Consider the following 16859-nt stretch of genomic DNA (forward strand, 5'->3'; position numbering starts at 1 on the left):
GATGATCCATAAAGAGCCCGTGCGAGCGGATTTATCACTCGCCCGTTGCACTGCTCCATCACTCCACCTGAATAATGAATGCTTTTTACATCCACATTTGTGTACAAAACCCATTTGCACAACAGAGGAATAACTCTGGAAACTCTTCGTGATTACCCAACCAATGCCTGGTTGGACCTGGATCTGGTGGCTGCATGCTTCATGAATCTCTTTCCCCTTTCCCAAACACTTCCTCACCCACATGTGTCCTTCCAAAGCAGATCAACAACTGGCCTGGGCCCAACCACTGGTTGGCATCATGTACTCTTAAAAGCACAGGAAGTTCTTCCTCTTTACCTTACCCATGTAGCAGGCTCCTCTGTGGTGGCAGCTGCCAGGTCTCTCTCTGGTACAGAGTAACCTGAGAACATCTTGAGGATCCTGATCTCCATGCAGGAGATACTGCCCTCGAGTGGACATAGGAGAGTCCAAATGCTATATCTTTGTCCCCAAAAGATACAACTGTCTTCACATAAGATAGCCAGACTAAACTCTCTTTAAAAATTTACTCCAAATTGAGGTCCTGTAACTTAAGCAATCCTCTGCCATTTCCCTTTAGAGGGATGGCATTTAAAAAAGAGAAACTATTACTACCATGGAATAAATGGCCAAAAGAATAAAATGAATCACTAATGCAAACCCTATTTAACTATAGCAAACTCAGCTCTTTGTATGTGGATCCCTTGTACTTAGTCACTAAAAGAAAGCTGCTTACAAAAGTTAAGGGCCCCAAGGTACCTACTTATGCAGACATACTAGACATGATTCTAACATCTATTTTTAAATAAGCATCCCTCCCTCCCTCCCTCTCCTCCCTTCCTTTCCCTGTCCTCCCCGCCCATCTCCCCCCCCCCCCCTCACTGGATAGAGTGAAGAGTCCTGACCAAGTTCAAATCTAGCCTTAGATGCTTATTAGCTATGTGACCTTGGGTAGATCACTTAGCTTCTGTCTGTATCAGTTTCCTCAAATGTAAAATGGGGATAACATCAGCACTTCTGTCCAAGGGTTCTTGTGAGAATCAAATGAGATAATATTTTAAAGCACTTAGCATAGAGCTGGCACATGGTAGGTGTTTAATAAGATGTTTATTTCCTTCCTTCCTTCCTTCTACTGGCTTCTTCCCAACTGATTACAAACACATCCATGTTCTCTCTGATCCTCTCCAATAACTAAGGTCCTAATTGTTTCCCCCATCCTTTTCAGATAAAACTCTTTTTTTTTTTTTTTTTTTTTTTTAACCCTTGTACTTCGGTGTATTGTCTCATAGGTGGAAGAGTGGTAAGGGTGGGCAATGGGGGTTAAGTGACTTGCCCAGGGTCACACAGCTGGGAAGTGGCTGAGGCTGGGTTTGAACCCAGGACCTCCTGTCTCTAGGCCTAACTCTCACTCCACTGAGCTACCCAGCTGCCCCCTTTCAGATAAAACTCTTGAGAGAGTCATCTATACTTGTCTCTACTTCCTCTCCTTTCTCTTATTTCTAAACTTTTTGCAACCTGGCTTCTAATTATCATCATTCAACTGAAATTGTTTCCTCTAATGTGAGCAGTAATCTTTTAATTGACAAATCTAATGGCCTGTTTTCAATTCTCATCCTTTTTGAACTTTCTGCAGCCTTTGAAACTGTCAATCACTACCCTCTCTTCTCTGTTCCTAACACTGCTCTCTTCCTGGTACTCTTCCTACCTGTCTGACTACTACTTCTTGGTGTCCTTTGCTGGATCTTCATTAACTTCCTGCTTATTAAGCAACTATGGGTGTATCTCAAGAATCTGTCCTGGATCCTTTTCTTGTTCTACATACTACCCTGCTTGGAATTATCTTTACCTCATAAAAAGTTCTACTCTTATTTCTATGCAAATGATTCTCAGATCTATATATCTTTTCTAATTCCTCTTCTGAGCTCCAGTTGGGCATTAGGCATGGTAAACTCTATCTCTCATGGGTATTTCAAACTCAACACGCCTACAACAAATCATTATCTTTCCCTCTAAAACTTCCTCTCTTCCCAACTTTCTTCTTACAACCTCCTAGGTTTCAAACCTCCAAATCTTTGACTCTTGACATTTATCCCAGATATCCAATCTATTAACAAATTCTTATCATTTTTACTTCCACACATAACATTTCTTGTTATGTCCTATTCTCTCCACTCACAAAACCACAATGCTAGCTCAGGCCCTCATCATCTCTTGTCTAAATTATTACAAGAGCTTTCTGACTGGTCTCCTCAAATCTCTTACTAATCTAATCTAAAGTGACCTGTTACCTGTTTACTCAGTAAAGGTCAGGGCTCCCAATTACCTCTAGGATCAAATAAAAAAATCCTGTTTGCCACCCCCTTTTAAAAGAAATAATTATCTTTTTAAAAATTATCAGTTTCTCCCAGTATTTCTCCCCCTTCCAGAGTTATCCTATATATAAGAAGAAAAGAATTTCAGCAAATCTAATCAATACATCAAAAAAGTCTGAAAACATACACAACATAGCATATTCATGCAAAGGAGTGGAGGAAGGGATGTTTTCTCATTTCTCTTCTTTAGAGCCATGCTTATTCTTTGAAAATTTGCATCTACTTGACTATCAAAGCCAAAATCATGATCTAGATCAGAGGTCAGCAATGTATGGCTCTTGAGCCATATCTGGCTCTTCTGAGGGCCAGATATGGCTCTTTCTGCAGGAGCCATAAAGTCCATTTTTTTTTTCAGACGCTGTTACAGGAGCCGCACTGTGAGCCCTGCACGGCTGTCACGAAATTACATTTTAAAAAATGTGACGTTTATGGGTCTCACAGCCAAAAAGGTTGCCAACCCCTGATCTAGATCCTCCCTACCTTTCCAGTCATCTTACCCTTTTTCCTTCTCTCTATGTACTCTGCAATCCAGTTATTGGATTAGTTTCCCTGCTATTTCTCACACATGAGAAGCCACCTTCTGATCCCATACATGTGCACCAATTAAGGCTTGTTCTAGAATGTTCTCTCTCCTCCTGGTTCCCTGGCTTCTTTCAAGTTCCAACTAAAGTCCCATCTTCTACAAGAGCCTCTGTCAGTCCCCATACATCTTAAAAGTCTTCTCCCAAGACTATCCCCAAATTATTGTTTCTATCTTGTTTGTACAGTTGTTTGAATGTTGGCTCCCTCATTAGACTGTATGAGCTCTTCAAGAATAGGGTCTGTAAAAAAAAAAAGAATAGGGCCTGTCTTTTGTTTTTATATCTTCAGGGATAGCACATAGTGCCTACTTAATAAAGGGTCTGTGACTTAACTGAAATTATTTTGTCTTTCTTTGTATCCCCAATGCTTAGTACCTGGCATATAAAAACACTTAATAAATGTTTGCTCCTTTGGCAAAGGAAGTCAAATAAAACTAATTCCCCAAAAAATTTCACAGCACAGAACATTGTCTGACATAGTTTAAACACCTACCAATTTCCATCGTTGCTCTGGGATTGCACTGATATCCACAGGGTGACGCTCTATTACGTTAAGAAATCGTACTTCTGGGACAGCAATAGCACAGATCACATGGATCCACCTGGACAGTTCACAGAAAAGACTGATTACAAACATTTTGGGGGGTGAGCTTTCACTTTCTGGTTATTAAAATTATTACTACATTCTATTATATTGCATTCATATCATTATTTTGTTCAGATGTTCCCTAATGACCACACACATATTTTGTTTGTAGTTTCTAACATAAATAATATACATTTGTTTGGATAGTTTTTTACTGCAAATTATCTCCTTAGAATATGGTAGATGAATTTCAGGGTTAAAGCATATTAAGGATTATTTTTTTTCATGTTTAATTCCAAATCCGGCCCCCCCACCAACCAATAAATTCATAGCTTCACAAGAATGTGAATCAGTCTTATTATATAGTCTCTCCAATTGATACCACTGCTAGCCTAATCAGTATGAAGAGATATCTCAGGGTTGTTTTAATGTGTGATTCTCTGACTACTAGGGATTTTAAGTATTTGTTTTTTCAGGTTGTTGGTAACTGGATAATTCTACTTACTGACTACTCATTGTGTGCAAAGGAGGTACTAGCAAAGCAAGGTGGTGCTGATGTGTAATTATCCCCCTTTTACAGAAAAGGAAATTCAAGTTCAAGAAAGCTTATAGAGATAAAAAGGTGAAATGGAACTTGTACAGGTCTTTTGACTCCATGTTAAGTACTGTCCCTACTAAACTACAACATGGTTCCTTATAGTAAGGACAGATCATGAGATGGGATATTAAATATGACCTCTTTTAAAGTATGATGTTACCATTCCTCCTTGTCCAATATTTGGGTCTTACTTGATATTTGAAGGGTCAATGACACCATCAAGATAAAAAAAATCAGAGCATTAACTATGGGATGGTTCTCTAGTACAGAGATCAATCATTTCCTCTTCCTTCTTGCTCATAGTCAGAAGCACCCACAATACAAGAATAGTAAATGTGTAAGATCTAGAGCTAAACACTCAAATACATTAAAATCCTTCATACCTTCTATCAGTTGTCATCTGAAGAGCTCCTCCCCTGAGGTTACACAAACAGCATTCCTACATAAAGAAAAATCATTATACAGATTAATAGGAAAAGCCACCAATTGTTCCCACTCAACTTTCCTTTGGCATAGGTGCTCTAACTTATTGTTCCCATAGAATATGTCTTGGAGACAGACTTTTAAACTAACTGTTCAAGAATAACAAAAATACCTGACATTTCTAAGCTTTAAAGCTTCCAAATCATCCCCTTCTATCCCCCACAACTATTCTGTGACCTAAGTGGTACAGCTGTTAATTTCCCCATTTAATGGAGCTGCCCAGGGTAATATAGTGAAATAAATGTCAGAACCAGGGTTCTAAACCAGGTCTCAACCAGAGAGCATTTTCTTCTAGTCCAAGTTGTACTTCAGCTGCTAGCCTCTCAAAAGTAAATCTGAAAAGCAGTAATCCAATCTCCACCTTAAGACTAGTGATAGGAGAATCCAGTGATTAGAAATCTTGGTACTCTTTCTACTATACCAAGCTATTTCTTCCATATCTTGACCATGTATTCCCTGCTCTTGTAGAATGTCTAATTCAACTTTTTCAGTTTACAGAGGGTAGTCTTGGAGAAGGTAAGAATCATGACTAAAGGAACAGAGTAGTAAGTAAATCCTGAAAGAGATCCAGGTTCTAATCCCAATTCCAACTCCCAGCCCTAAAAGCCTGAAAACCAGAGGCTTTAGAATGCCTATGAGCAAAGTCTGAAAACCAAGAGTCCTAAAGTAAAGAATATGTTACCGCTGTCCAGGCATTGGCTGTGCACCGGGAACAGGTCCAACCTTCATTTACCAGATCAGGACGGATTCCATAGCAACCTGAAAGAAGGCAGAGATCCAGCTCAGATACTATGTCATTGAGAACTGATGGGCACAACTGTCGGTGGTATTGAAAAGGTCTTCCAGAATTCACAGTATTTAAGATAATTGCTCTCTTGCTATCTTCTTCACCTTAATTCAGGCCACTACACACAGTGTGAAACAAAAGACTTTCAGGCAAAAGAAGCTAGGAACGGTTAATTTAGAAAGCTAATGTTATAGAAAAAGAAAACTAAAATCTCCTTTAATATGTGGTTAACTCTGGATAAGTCTAAGCCATCAACCTAAAATATTAATGCCAGGATTTTTATAATATTCTATGTGCTTAATTATAAAACATTTTCTAGTTATCAAAGTTCACTATCAAGGCAATTCAAGACTGCTTATTCTATATGACAAATTGACTTTCTAAGACATCATCTGATTACATAATAATTACAAATGAAAATATGAATATGGTTAGGTTCCTAACAACCCTAGCATCACAAATAGGAGTTACTTATGGGAGATAGTGAAAAGTAATCAATATGGCTACACACGTCCATTTTATTAAAAAAAATCCTTTGATCAATGGCAGTCTATACAGGCAAATCCAAACCAAATCCTGGAAGTGGAAGTGGAGAAGGAAAAAGCAAAATGGCTCAGGATTTGGAAAACCAATTAAGAAATGGATGGGAAATAGAAACTGGACTGCATCAATATTTCATTTGGAAACATCTGAGCTATGTGCCACTGAATGCAATTTCAGTACTCATTTCCTGCCTCTGTAATCCCATGGGGAAAGCTGTATGTTGGGAAAGCAACTGTCCGAAGAATGCAGCTCCCAAGGTAAGTTTCAAGCAACAAGAAGTCAATACAAAGAATGAGCAGTCATGGCTGGGATGCTAAACTATCAGCTTCATCTCCCTCATACAGACAGATTGGCAGTCTAAGTAGAAAACCCAAGTTGGCTTCTCAAAAAACAAGATGCTTCATAGAGAATAGCCCAGAGGAGAAAGCCACATGACATTAGTTCAGAAGAGAAAGCCGAGTTGGAGAAAAGCTTTAACTTCAACCTTCTGTGCTGACTTGAAGGACAATTCTTCCCCCAAACATAGTTCAATCTAGCAAGAAAGTCTTTTTGTGCACAGTTAGGGAAGGTAAAGAGACAGATTAGAATCTAAATCCTTATCTAAGCATGAAGCAAAGCAGGTAGGGAATTATAGCCTATGGGTAGATAAGGGATGCCTAGGTTGGGTTATCTCCTGAGTTCTATAAGCACATTTAAACAGAGCTGGTAGGATCCTGTCTCCTAGGAGCAATAAGGAAACGGATTTCTTGTTCTCATTTTAATTTTTTACAAAAGTTATTTGTGCTGAACTATGTGGTGACCTCTTTTATATAAGGCTGAAATCATGAAAAGTAATCTTATCTGATAAGAAGCAGATGTGACCTCTCTTTCATGGTCAAATAGAAGATCAATAATCTATCATACTATCTAGTTCAACTGCTAAGCTCAACTAGGTACTGCAGCCAATCTTCCTCTTCCATATTCTTGGCATGAAACTCATGATGCTATAATCTGCTACTAGAAATCCTCTCTCCAGTTAATGTCTAAGCAAAAAAGCCAGGAGGTATCAGGCCTGAGATTTCTTTCAAAGGTCTCAAATGATGGTGGTTGATCTCTCTTCTTTCTAACTCTCCCTACTATTTAGGGCTACAGGTCACCTAACCATTCTATGGAACAGGACAGAAGATTCTCTCCAAAAATGACTTGAAACTTTTAAGAAATAATCACTAAGCTAGCATATGAAAATTAATTTTAGGGCCAACAAATGAGGGGAAGGAATAATAATAATTTCCCCAAAAAAGGCAAAGATCTAAATTATAGCTCTTTGCTCCACCCTCAATGAGAAATATAAAATTAAATGCCTTCCTTCAGCCAGAGGGCTCAGGGGATTGTCCCAGCTCTTGTTCATATTCCACTGAAATCTCCTTTCCCTCTAATTTTCCAGCCAAGTGCTTCCTTCTTCCTTTCCCTTCTTGACACCCCACACCCTCACCCATATTTCTTTAGGAGAAAGTCTAATGCACCTGTTCCACTCCAACTCTAGGGCTTACTCTTTCCTTCCCATGACTGTGTGCATGAAGCTTCTCCAGCTCTCTAATGTGGGGCAAACATCCAACACATCATTTCAATGAAGAGGGAGTCCCCAACTACAGTCCTACTGGCAAGATGGTGAGCCATTGGCCTTTGCCTATTTACTATACCTCCACGGCTGTCCTACCAATCCCTTTCCCTTCAAACCTTGCTATCTGATAAGTACTATCCCATAAAATTAATTCCTTGAGCACAGAATCTCTTTTCTACTGTATCTTCAGTGCTTAGCTTAGCCTTCTGAATATTTTTCATTCATTCTTTCATCCATCCATCCATATCCAATCCTGGATAAACCCATAGCATTGTGATTGCAGGATGATCAAATGTAGATCAAGAGCATGGTGGTTCTCTCCACACTGTGCCCCACCCGTCCCCACTCCTGAGCACAAGTATTTTTCTAGTTGGCTTGTTAAAAGAAAAATCATTAAGTTGCAAAGTTTGGGGGAAAATATTTAAGAAATTTCCTGTCCTCTTAGGGGCATTCTTCATCAATTTAAATGCATCTTAATCAATTACCAATAGATAAAATTCTGTTTGTGAAGAACTCAAGAAGATAGTCTACAACAGATAAGTCAAGAGAAAAGTACTCAATGAAATAAAGGACCACCTTCTGATAACTGTCACAATGGAAGTCCAAACTATAACTGAAAATATACCTGGCTGATCTGTAAGAATTTTAGCAATTATTAAATTCTGCCCTGGGGCTTCTATCAGGGGCCATCCTCAGATCAAATAGGAAAAAGGAAGATCCTACATTTTTAGATCAGGTCTTTCCTTTCTGTGCTGATGTGTGTTCTTCACAGACAGTCAACCTTTTTCAACAACTTCCATGGTTTTTGCCTAATTGCATGACATATCCTCTCAGGTTTTCTATGTGACTTATAGCATTCAAGAGTTGCCAAATAAACCACAGAGCAATTTGGAAATTTCAGAAAATTCAAAAGGGAAATTATAATGCCAAACCTTTTGAAGAAGTCAATGAACAAGGTCCATAATCCTATAGTGTAGTAAAGTGAAAAATAATTTTGGGAAATATTATTATAATGTGAAAACCTTTACCTTGTGGGTGTAGATATTTGAGAATGGCAGAAAATATGATGTGGGTAGAGCCTGAGTACAGGAAAAGCAAAGCATTCAAAGAGGCTCCATAGGTAGGAATACTTCAAATGCATCAATAACATTTCCTAAACAGTATGCTTCATTTGTCAGGAAAAACTGTTTCAAGGACACCTGAATTTTTTAGCAGGACCGTAACCACTCACACTGCTGACTATCTGCTTATCCTACCATCCACTCTTTCCTTAGTTCTCAAGTAAAGTGCATTAACTTACTGGCATGAACTTGCAAGTAGCATTTGGCACAGGCAATGAGAAGGCTGGTTCCATCGTCACCAATATAAGAATTTGCAGGGAGAGGCTCAATATTCTCACCGCTTGAAGTAAAACACATTTCTGGGATCAAGGGCTTGGTCTTCTGTCCACATTTGGAAAGCTGAAGAAGTGAGGAGGTCTCCCCAAGAGAGGCTGGAGAAGTCTCTTTATCTGTCTGTAAGGTCTTAAGAAGTAACAAAGTAGTGTTAAGTAAAATCTTTTCTGTAACAGGTGAGAAGAGGGTTCTTGCTCCAAAACATTGACCATATAAATGTCAGCCCCTATGCCAGGGGAAGCAGAGTAAAAGAATTTAAAGTTTTGTGATGTTGGCCATAGAGAATGACATCACTGAAAAATCGTCATCTGGTTACCACTTGAAGACCTATAATGGAAAACATCTAAACCTCCCAAGGGTCCTTATTCTATTTTGGGGCATGCTTATTGCTCATATTGTTGGAAATTTTGTGGCAATTCAGTGCCTGGACATTCCCAATAAGTCTCCAAGTTCAACAGTGGGCTTAGAAATTTTGTCATCCTGAACAGCTTCTATGTAATAGTTAGCTGTTTCTATAGGCTATAAAAGACTATGTTTGATAAATGGCCAGAGCATTGAAGTCTGAGGTCAAAGAATGGTTGGGATCTGAGAGTTTCCCTTCTCCAAGGTTATTGAGAGACAAGAGATAGCTCCTCACTGAAGGCTAAATATCCTTTTATGGAAGGTTGACAATAAACCAGGCCTTTATATAAATAAAATGGCTAGGTAACAGTAGGTAGGACAGCCACCAAATGTTTATTGGTGTTCATGAGATTTTCAGTATTGCTCTGACGCCTCTGTGGCATAGTAAAGGTCCTAGATTTTGAAAAGCTATGCTAAAAAGGAAAATGAAAATGATTGGCAGGGTAGTTAGGGACATCAATACATTGGTTAGTGGAGCTGGGAACTGGTCCAGCCATTTTGGAGAATGATTTGCAACTACACTCAAAGGACTATAAAACTGTGCATACCCAACAATATCACTACTAAGTCTATATCCCAAAGAGATCAAGGAAGAGGAAAAAGGACTTACTTATGCAAAAATTATTTATAGGGGCTCTTCATGTGGTGCCAAAGGATCAGAAATTGAGGGGATGCCCATCAACTGGGGAACAGTTGAGCAAGTTGTAGTATAGGATTGTGATGAAATACTATGCGCTATAAGAAATGGCATGGGGGTGGTTTTTAGAAAAACCTGAGGAAGATTTGTATGAACTGATACAAAGCGAAGTGGAAAAGAGAACATTTTATACAGTAACATCAATATTTAATGATTATCAACTATGAAAATTAGCCAGTCTGATCAAGATAATGATCCAAGACAATTCCAAAGGACCCATGAAGAATGCTTTCTACTTCCAGAGAGAACTAGAGATGTCCAAATGCAGATTGCAGCATACTTTTTGAACTTGAGGGTTTTTTTTTGTCAGTGTTTTCTTCTCCAACATGGCTAATATAGAAATGTGTTTTGCATGATTTCACAAATAAAACTGTTATCAAACTGTGTACCCTGAGAAAGAAGAAGGGGCAAGAGAGCATGTACAACTCAAAATTCTTTTAAATATTAACCATTTCTATAGCCCTCTCTACAAGTTTTACTAAAATTACATATTTATAAAAAAGTCAAAACTACCATTAGAGTAGTTTTCACATCTAGAAGACTTTATCCTCCTACCAGTGGGGAACACTTCCTCTTGGTTAAATGCCATGTTAACCAAGAGGTTCAAATACTGACCATTTCAATCAAGACTCTGAATACCATGTCAGACTGACAGACTTTTTCTCCAACAATAATACAGATTGTGAAAGGAGAGTTCTATGCCAATTCAATACCACTGCCATCTCTCCTCCACTTTTCACACTTTAAAATAGTTATGATCTCATAGGTCACCAACACAGATGATAACATTCCATGCCTTTATTATATGGTTTATTTGGCCAAAAAATGATTTATCAGAAACCAGTATTTTGGTGGGGAACCTCCCTGAACTTGGCTAGAACTGTTCTTAGACAAGTATAACCAAAGCCTTTCCTCCTTGGTGAGATCCATCAGAATTTGTCTTCCCCTGGCATAACAACCTTCAAGACAAAGGTTGCCTATCATGAATGACAAGGTACAGAAAAAAAAGATGTCAATGAAGGAACCACCTACTACATTGTACTAAAATGACCAACTTTTAATTTTTAGAAGTAGATTCTTGAACCTATAAAAATTCAACTCTTGAGTTTTCTTCAAGTAAAGCAATCACCAGTACCAACAGGAGATAGAAGACATTAAAAATATACCTTGCAGCAATTGTGCTGACAGAAAATTCTCAGCAAGGTGGAAATTACCTGGTTATATGGGTAGAAGAGAGTACAGACAGCGCAATATGGCTCTACTAGGGCTGCAGCCGCATTGAACTTCCTCTCTGCCTGGAAGTTATGCACTTTATTCTTCCACTGGAGGGAAAGTAAAGACTTCAAGGCCTCAGGGTCACTCACATCCTCTTCTCCAGAGAAGGGAAACGCTTCTAGAATGAAATGAGGGAGAGCAGGAATGGGAGAGGAAGAAAGGGGAGGGTTTTGGGGGTTTTTTTGAGTGGGATAAAAGGAAAAAAAGGAATAAGAGAAGTAGGGAGCAAATCTTTAGTGCCCCCCCCAAAAAAGACACCTCAAAAACAACCTACAAAAGAGATAATCAGAGTTCATTCCATTGCCTTTGCCTGAAGTATATACCTTTAACTGAACTCAGGATATACATGCAAAACCTACAGAATCCATCCAACATTGATTAAATACCTACATGTACCCAGCACTGTGCGAAGTGCTTGGGGAGATGAAAAGTTCACATAACAAGGTTTCTGCCCTTCTGGAATTTATGGTCAAGAAAAGTGATCAGACACATAGATAACTGTATTGTACACTTACATGATATTTATATGGTAATGCTGACACCCAATAATTTGTCCTACACAAAATAGCTGCTAAATGGAACTGATGGACACTGGAGTTGGGGCCTCAAGTCCCTCTTCCTCTCTATCTCCTGGCTTTCTTTAAATCTCAACTAATATCTCGCCTTTTGAAAGAAACTTTCCTGGTCTTTCATTATTTCTGATTTATCCTGTCAATACTGTATGTGTACAAAGTTGTTTGCATGTTGTCTCCACTCCACCTTTTCCACCCCCGACAAAGACTGGAAGCTCCTTGAGGGCAGGAATCCTTTTTGCCTCTTCTTATATCTCCAGCACTTAACATAGTACTAGGCACATAGTAGATATGTAATATGTTCTTGTTGACTTGACTTTGGACTCTTATAGTGGGCAAATGTGGGCATCTCTTGTCTGGAATCTGCACTGCTGAATTGTATGGAGAGAGTTTGAATCTCTTTGTTCATTTATTCACACCCTTGCTTCCTTGAAGGCTCAGCTCAAGTCTTACTTCCTACATAAAGTTTATCCTGATTCTTCCATTAGCTATGGCCTCCCTATCCCAATCCATACTACTCCCCAAGAACTACACTGTACTTATTGTTAACATTTTACATTTATAATAATAATAGCTATTATTTATAGAGCACCACCATATGTATATGCCAGGGCACTGTGTTAAGTGTTTTTATTACAGGTTTTATCTCATTTGATCCTCACAACAACCCTGGGAAATGGCACCATTACCTTCATTCTATAGCAGAGGAAATTGAGGCAGACAGAAGATAAAGGTATTTATCTGTATATGTTTCTATATAAAAAGGCTTAACACAGTGCCTAACATATAATAGCTTGATTTTTGATAGATGATTACTGAATATTAAATGTCTGCTGAGTAGAGAGTATTTTGGACATCATTATGGGGGACATCATTATGGGAGACATAAAAACTAGATTAGACATGGTCCCTGTAGTGGTGCCCAGTGAATAGTCTTGGAATATGAAAAAGTTGGGTTCCAGTTCTATCCCTAAAAAATACCAAGTGATCACGGACAAATTACTTACCTTTCCAATGCATTGTTTGCTTTTCCCCAGTGTTCCCTGCCAATCTCCATTTCACTGATGTTTGATTATTCAACCCTCTCTGCTGTTTCCTTTTCCTATCCCTTATATTTAGGATTACAGGACCAATGATTTAGAGCTGGAAGTAACCCCAGAGGTTATTTAGTCCAACTGCTTCTTTTTTTTAAATAAGGAAAGTGAGCCTCAAAGAAGGGAAATATCTGGCTTAGATTTAAACTGAAGACCTAAATTGAAAGTCTTACTCCAAGATCCATTAACTACAGGAATGAACTTCCCCACTTCTGTTAGAAATAGCACTTGTCACTGCTTCACCCACCTGAATACCTCTCCTCTACCTGCTGAGGGCTTCTCAAAGAGGAGTTGGCAGGGGGCTGGCCAAAGTCAAACAACCAACCCAATCCAAATGAAACCAACTGCTTTCACTTTGCTCACATTGACATTTCCTGTCTCCCCAATTAATCTGCTGCACAGAGCTGACTATGACTGCCTTGTTCAAAAATTTTTGGTGGCTACCCATCTCCTTTATGATAAAAATATAAACTCCTCATTCTAGTATTCAAAGCACTCCACAATCTAGCTTTATCATTTTGGTTATACTTCATATTACTTATTGTCAAAGCACTTGGTTTTCTAGCATAAATAGGCTTTCTAGTGGTTCCCCAAATCTGGCTTCTCACATTCTATTTTTCTAACTTTTCACAGACTATCCCCCCAAACCTGTCAGTGAGGATACAATTTGTGTTCAAAAGTTCTTTCCCACTCTAAACACTAACATTTATTCCAGATCAGACAAAATGTTATAACAATGTATAAATCAATATTTATAACAATTAGTGATGCTAAATATACTTGATATTTCTTTCTGCTGCACTCAATTTATGGAAACCACAGCATAAATTTTAGCATACTTTATCAAATTATTGCTAGGTCAGATATTCTGTCAGTATTGGACTTCAGGCAAATTTACACTTACCCTCATCACTTGAGCCTTCTTGTTTGACAACAGACAGTGGGGATCGTGTTGGTGGTTTACCCAGAGGATGACGCCGGCTCTTCTTGATCTCCATTTTCAATTTGGAAAATGTGGATGGGGCCTGTAAAAATAAAAACTACTTAAAAGAAATGCTTTGCGAATCACTGTTCAGAACCTGACTTACGCTTACTTGTTATTTCAGAGAAACTATAATCCCATTTTTGTTCCCAACCCTTGGTCAAGATTAATAATGCACTGTGTAATAAGAATAGCCAGCAGCCTCTTACTGGTGTGATAACATTCATAACATCAGTTAAATAAGGGTGAAACCTCCCTCGAAAGCTTTTAATGGCAACTAGCTAATGGCTCTCAAGACAACCCAACTGAGCTAAATTCCATACTTCTTCTCAAGTCTTCAGGTTGCTAGTTCAAATTCTGCTCATAATGAGCAAAAAAGACTGACCTAAGAAGCATTTTCGATTCCTATTTGCTTAAGCCAAAATTAGCTCGCCTCTTTTCCTATGACATTACCTGAACCTCGCTGGCTTTGGGATTGACCTCCACCTGCTCAGCTTCAATCCTTTCTTCTTCCTTAACTGTTAGCTCCATGGGGACAGTCTGTTCCCTCCAAATCTGGCCCTTCTGAGCAAAGTGCTCAAGTGTCTGCTGGCAAGATACACGCTCTTTATCAAATACCACCTTATTGGTCCGTGGAACCACATAAAGCATAGGAATGATAGGTCGAGGCTTAAAGTCATCCTCTTCACTGGGCACCTCAGAAGGGTGAACAATGTTGAGGGGGGCAGCTAAGGGAAAACTTTCTTCTGTGGCAGTAGATATTGGTGCTAATATAGGGGGTTCCAAAATGGGAGGCAGAGGTGGAGGGACATCTTCATCTGTACAGAGCTGGGGTGGAGGTGACAACAACTGAGGCGGCTGAGGTGGGTGGTGATGGTGGTGATGATGGTGGTGGTGGTAGTGCTTCTTCTTCTTATCACTTTTGGCCCTGGGGGCACGGATCTTGGTCTTACCATCCCCTGGTCCAAGAAATTAAAAGTGTATTACTGACAGGAAACAACATTTTCTAGCAAGCTATCAACAACAAGGATTTCCTGAGGAGAAAGGTCATTTCACTCTTCTTGACCTTAGTTCACTCATCTGTTAGAATGAGGGGTCTGGAAAAGCAAACAATTCTAGATCTATGATCCTGAGTACAAGCTGAATATTTTATCAGGAGCAATAAGGAATGTAAAGTCGTCTAAGACGTGGACTTTGCTCACAAGGGGCTTCGAATCCAGGTGGGCAGGAGGCTCAGTGGTTTGAGAGCCAGGCCCAGAGACAGGAGGTCCTGGGTTCCAATCTGACCTCAGACCTTCCTAGCTATGTGACCCTGGGCAAACCATTTAACCCCCATTGCCTAGCCCATACTGCTCTTCTGCCTTGGAACCAATACAGAGTATTGATTCTAAGATGGAAGGGAAGATTTAAAAAAAAATCTAGCTGGGCATACATGATATATACATTAAACATTTAGTGGGCAAAGCAGTAAATAATACAAGATTAAATTATATGGTCTATATAGGAAGGCAAAATGACCACAATACTCCCAATTGTGGCCCATACCAGATTAAAATGTAATTGGGAATTATTTAACAAAATAAACAAAAATATAATAAACCATAAGATAATATTTCATTTTAAAATTGAGTCAATATATAGCCTGCAGGCATCCTTTCATATTGTTTAGTGGCTCCCATTTCTATTTGGATTTGACAACAGTATTCCAAAGAATAAGTCCAACTATTTTTGACTATGGATATTGGGTTCTAATTTTATCACCAAAATATCTCGCATATTTATTGCTTCTTCTCTAATCTCACCCATATTGCCTTATAGCAAACTTTTACTACCCCCATTCCAGACTAGAAAAAAAGACTCCTAAGAGGTCTTGCTGTTTCTACTCTTTCCCTCTTCCATCCATCCATACTACTGCTAGAATAATCTCTCATATCATGTTCTAAAAGCCTTAGTGCAGTTTTAGGATTAAGTAGTTTAAAATGTTAGGAACACCCTTGTTTAATACTAGGGTCATCTTGTGGCGGATGTTAAAAGTTCTGCTGAATCTTTCAAAAGACATTACAATACCTCTATCACAACCCCTTCACATACTCTGTGTCCTTATTAAAAGGGCTTGCTCTCAGTTCTGCAACTGCACCTCCAAGTGCCTTTGATCAAGCTGCTCCCTATATCTGGATGCCTTCCATTCTCACTATCTCTTTACTTTACATTCATAAGCATCCTTTAAAGGTTAATTCAGATGTTATATCTCCCAGCTAGGGAATGCAGTGGATAGAGTACAGGAACAAAGTCAGGAAGGTTTGAGTTCAGATCCAGCTTCAGACTCTTGCTAAGCTGTCTGACTCTAGGCAAGTTACATACCCTCCATCTGCCCTTTTTCCTCAACTGTAAAATAGAGCCAATAAGACGTCTCCCTCATCTGGCTGCTGTGAGGATCAAGCATTTCTAAAGTGGTTAACACAGCAACTGGTACATAGTAGGTGCTTAATAAATTGCTTGCTGACTAGTACATTTTTACAACTCTACATAGGCATTTAAAGCATAATATAAAGTATGATTTTGTTCCTGTGTTATCTCTAACTCGACTGAGTTCTATAAAGGCAGAAATGCTCTCTTAATTCCAGTGCCTTTGGTCTGTTAATGGCTTCCTATTGTCTTGTGTGTAGCTTGTTTTGTATGTATTTGTTTGTATGCTTTTCTCCCCCATTAGACTGTGAGCTTCTTGAGGCAGAGAACTAACTCTTACCTCTTTTTGTATCATTGGTGCTTAAGCACAGTGCCTGGTACATAGTGGGTGCTTTTAATACATGCTTACTGGTTAAATAAACGTTTTATTTTGCCTAGTACTTTGCATAGTAGATAGTAGGTACCTTAT

The 16859-nt window shown here is 39.0% G+C and overlaps 1 protein-coding gene across 1 annotated transcript in view; it reads right to left on the reverse strand.

Moving 5' to 3' along the window:
* Positions 1-16859, reverse strand: part of KDM4B (lysine demethylase 4B) — a 314929-nt gene that overhangs the window by 19228 nt on the left and 278842 nt on the right. The window contains exons 12-18 of the mRNA XM_044670970.1: positions 14438-14943; positions 13907-14027; positions 11276-11454; positions 8869-9091; positions 5321-5397; positions 4539-4594; positions 3465-3573 (exon numbers count right to left, since the gene is read on the reverse strand). Coding sequence (XP_044526905.1) covers positions 3465-3573; positions 4539-4594; positions 5321-5397; positions 8869-9091; positions 11276-11454; positions 13907-14027; positions 14438-14943 — 1271 coding nt within the window. The remainder of the gene's footprint in view (positions 1-3464; positions 3574-4538; positions 4595-5320; positions 5398-8868; positions 9092-11275; positions 11455-13906; positions 14028-14437; positions 14944-16859) is intronic.

The sequence above is a fragment of the Gracilinanus agilis genome, chromosome 1 (genome assembly GCF_016433145.1).
Source record: "Gracilinanus agilis isolate LMUSP501 chromosome 1, AgileGrace, whole genome shotgun sequence".
In the NCBI taxonomy this organism is placed as follows: domain Eukaryota; kingdom Metazoa; phylum Chordata; class Mammalia; order Didelphimorphia; family Didelphidae; genus Gracilinanus; species Gracilinanus agilis.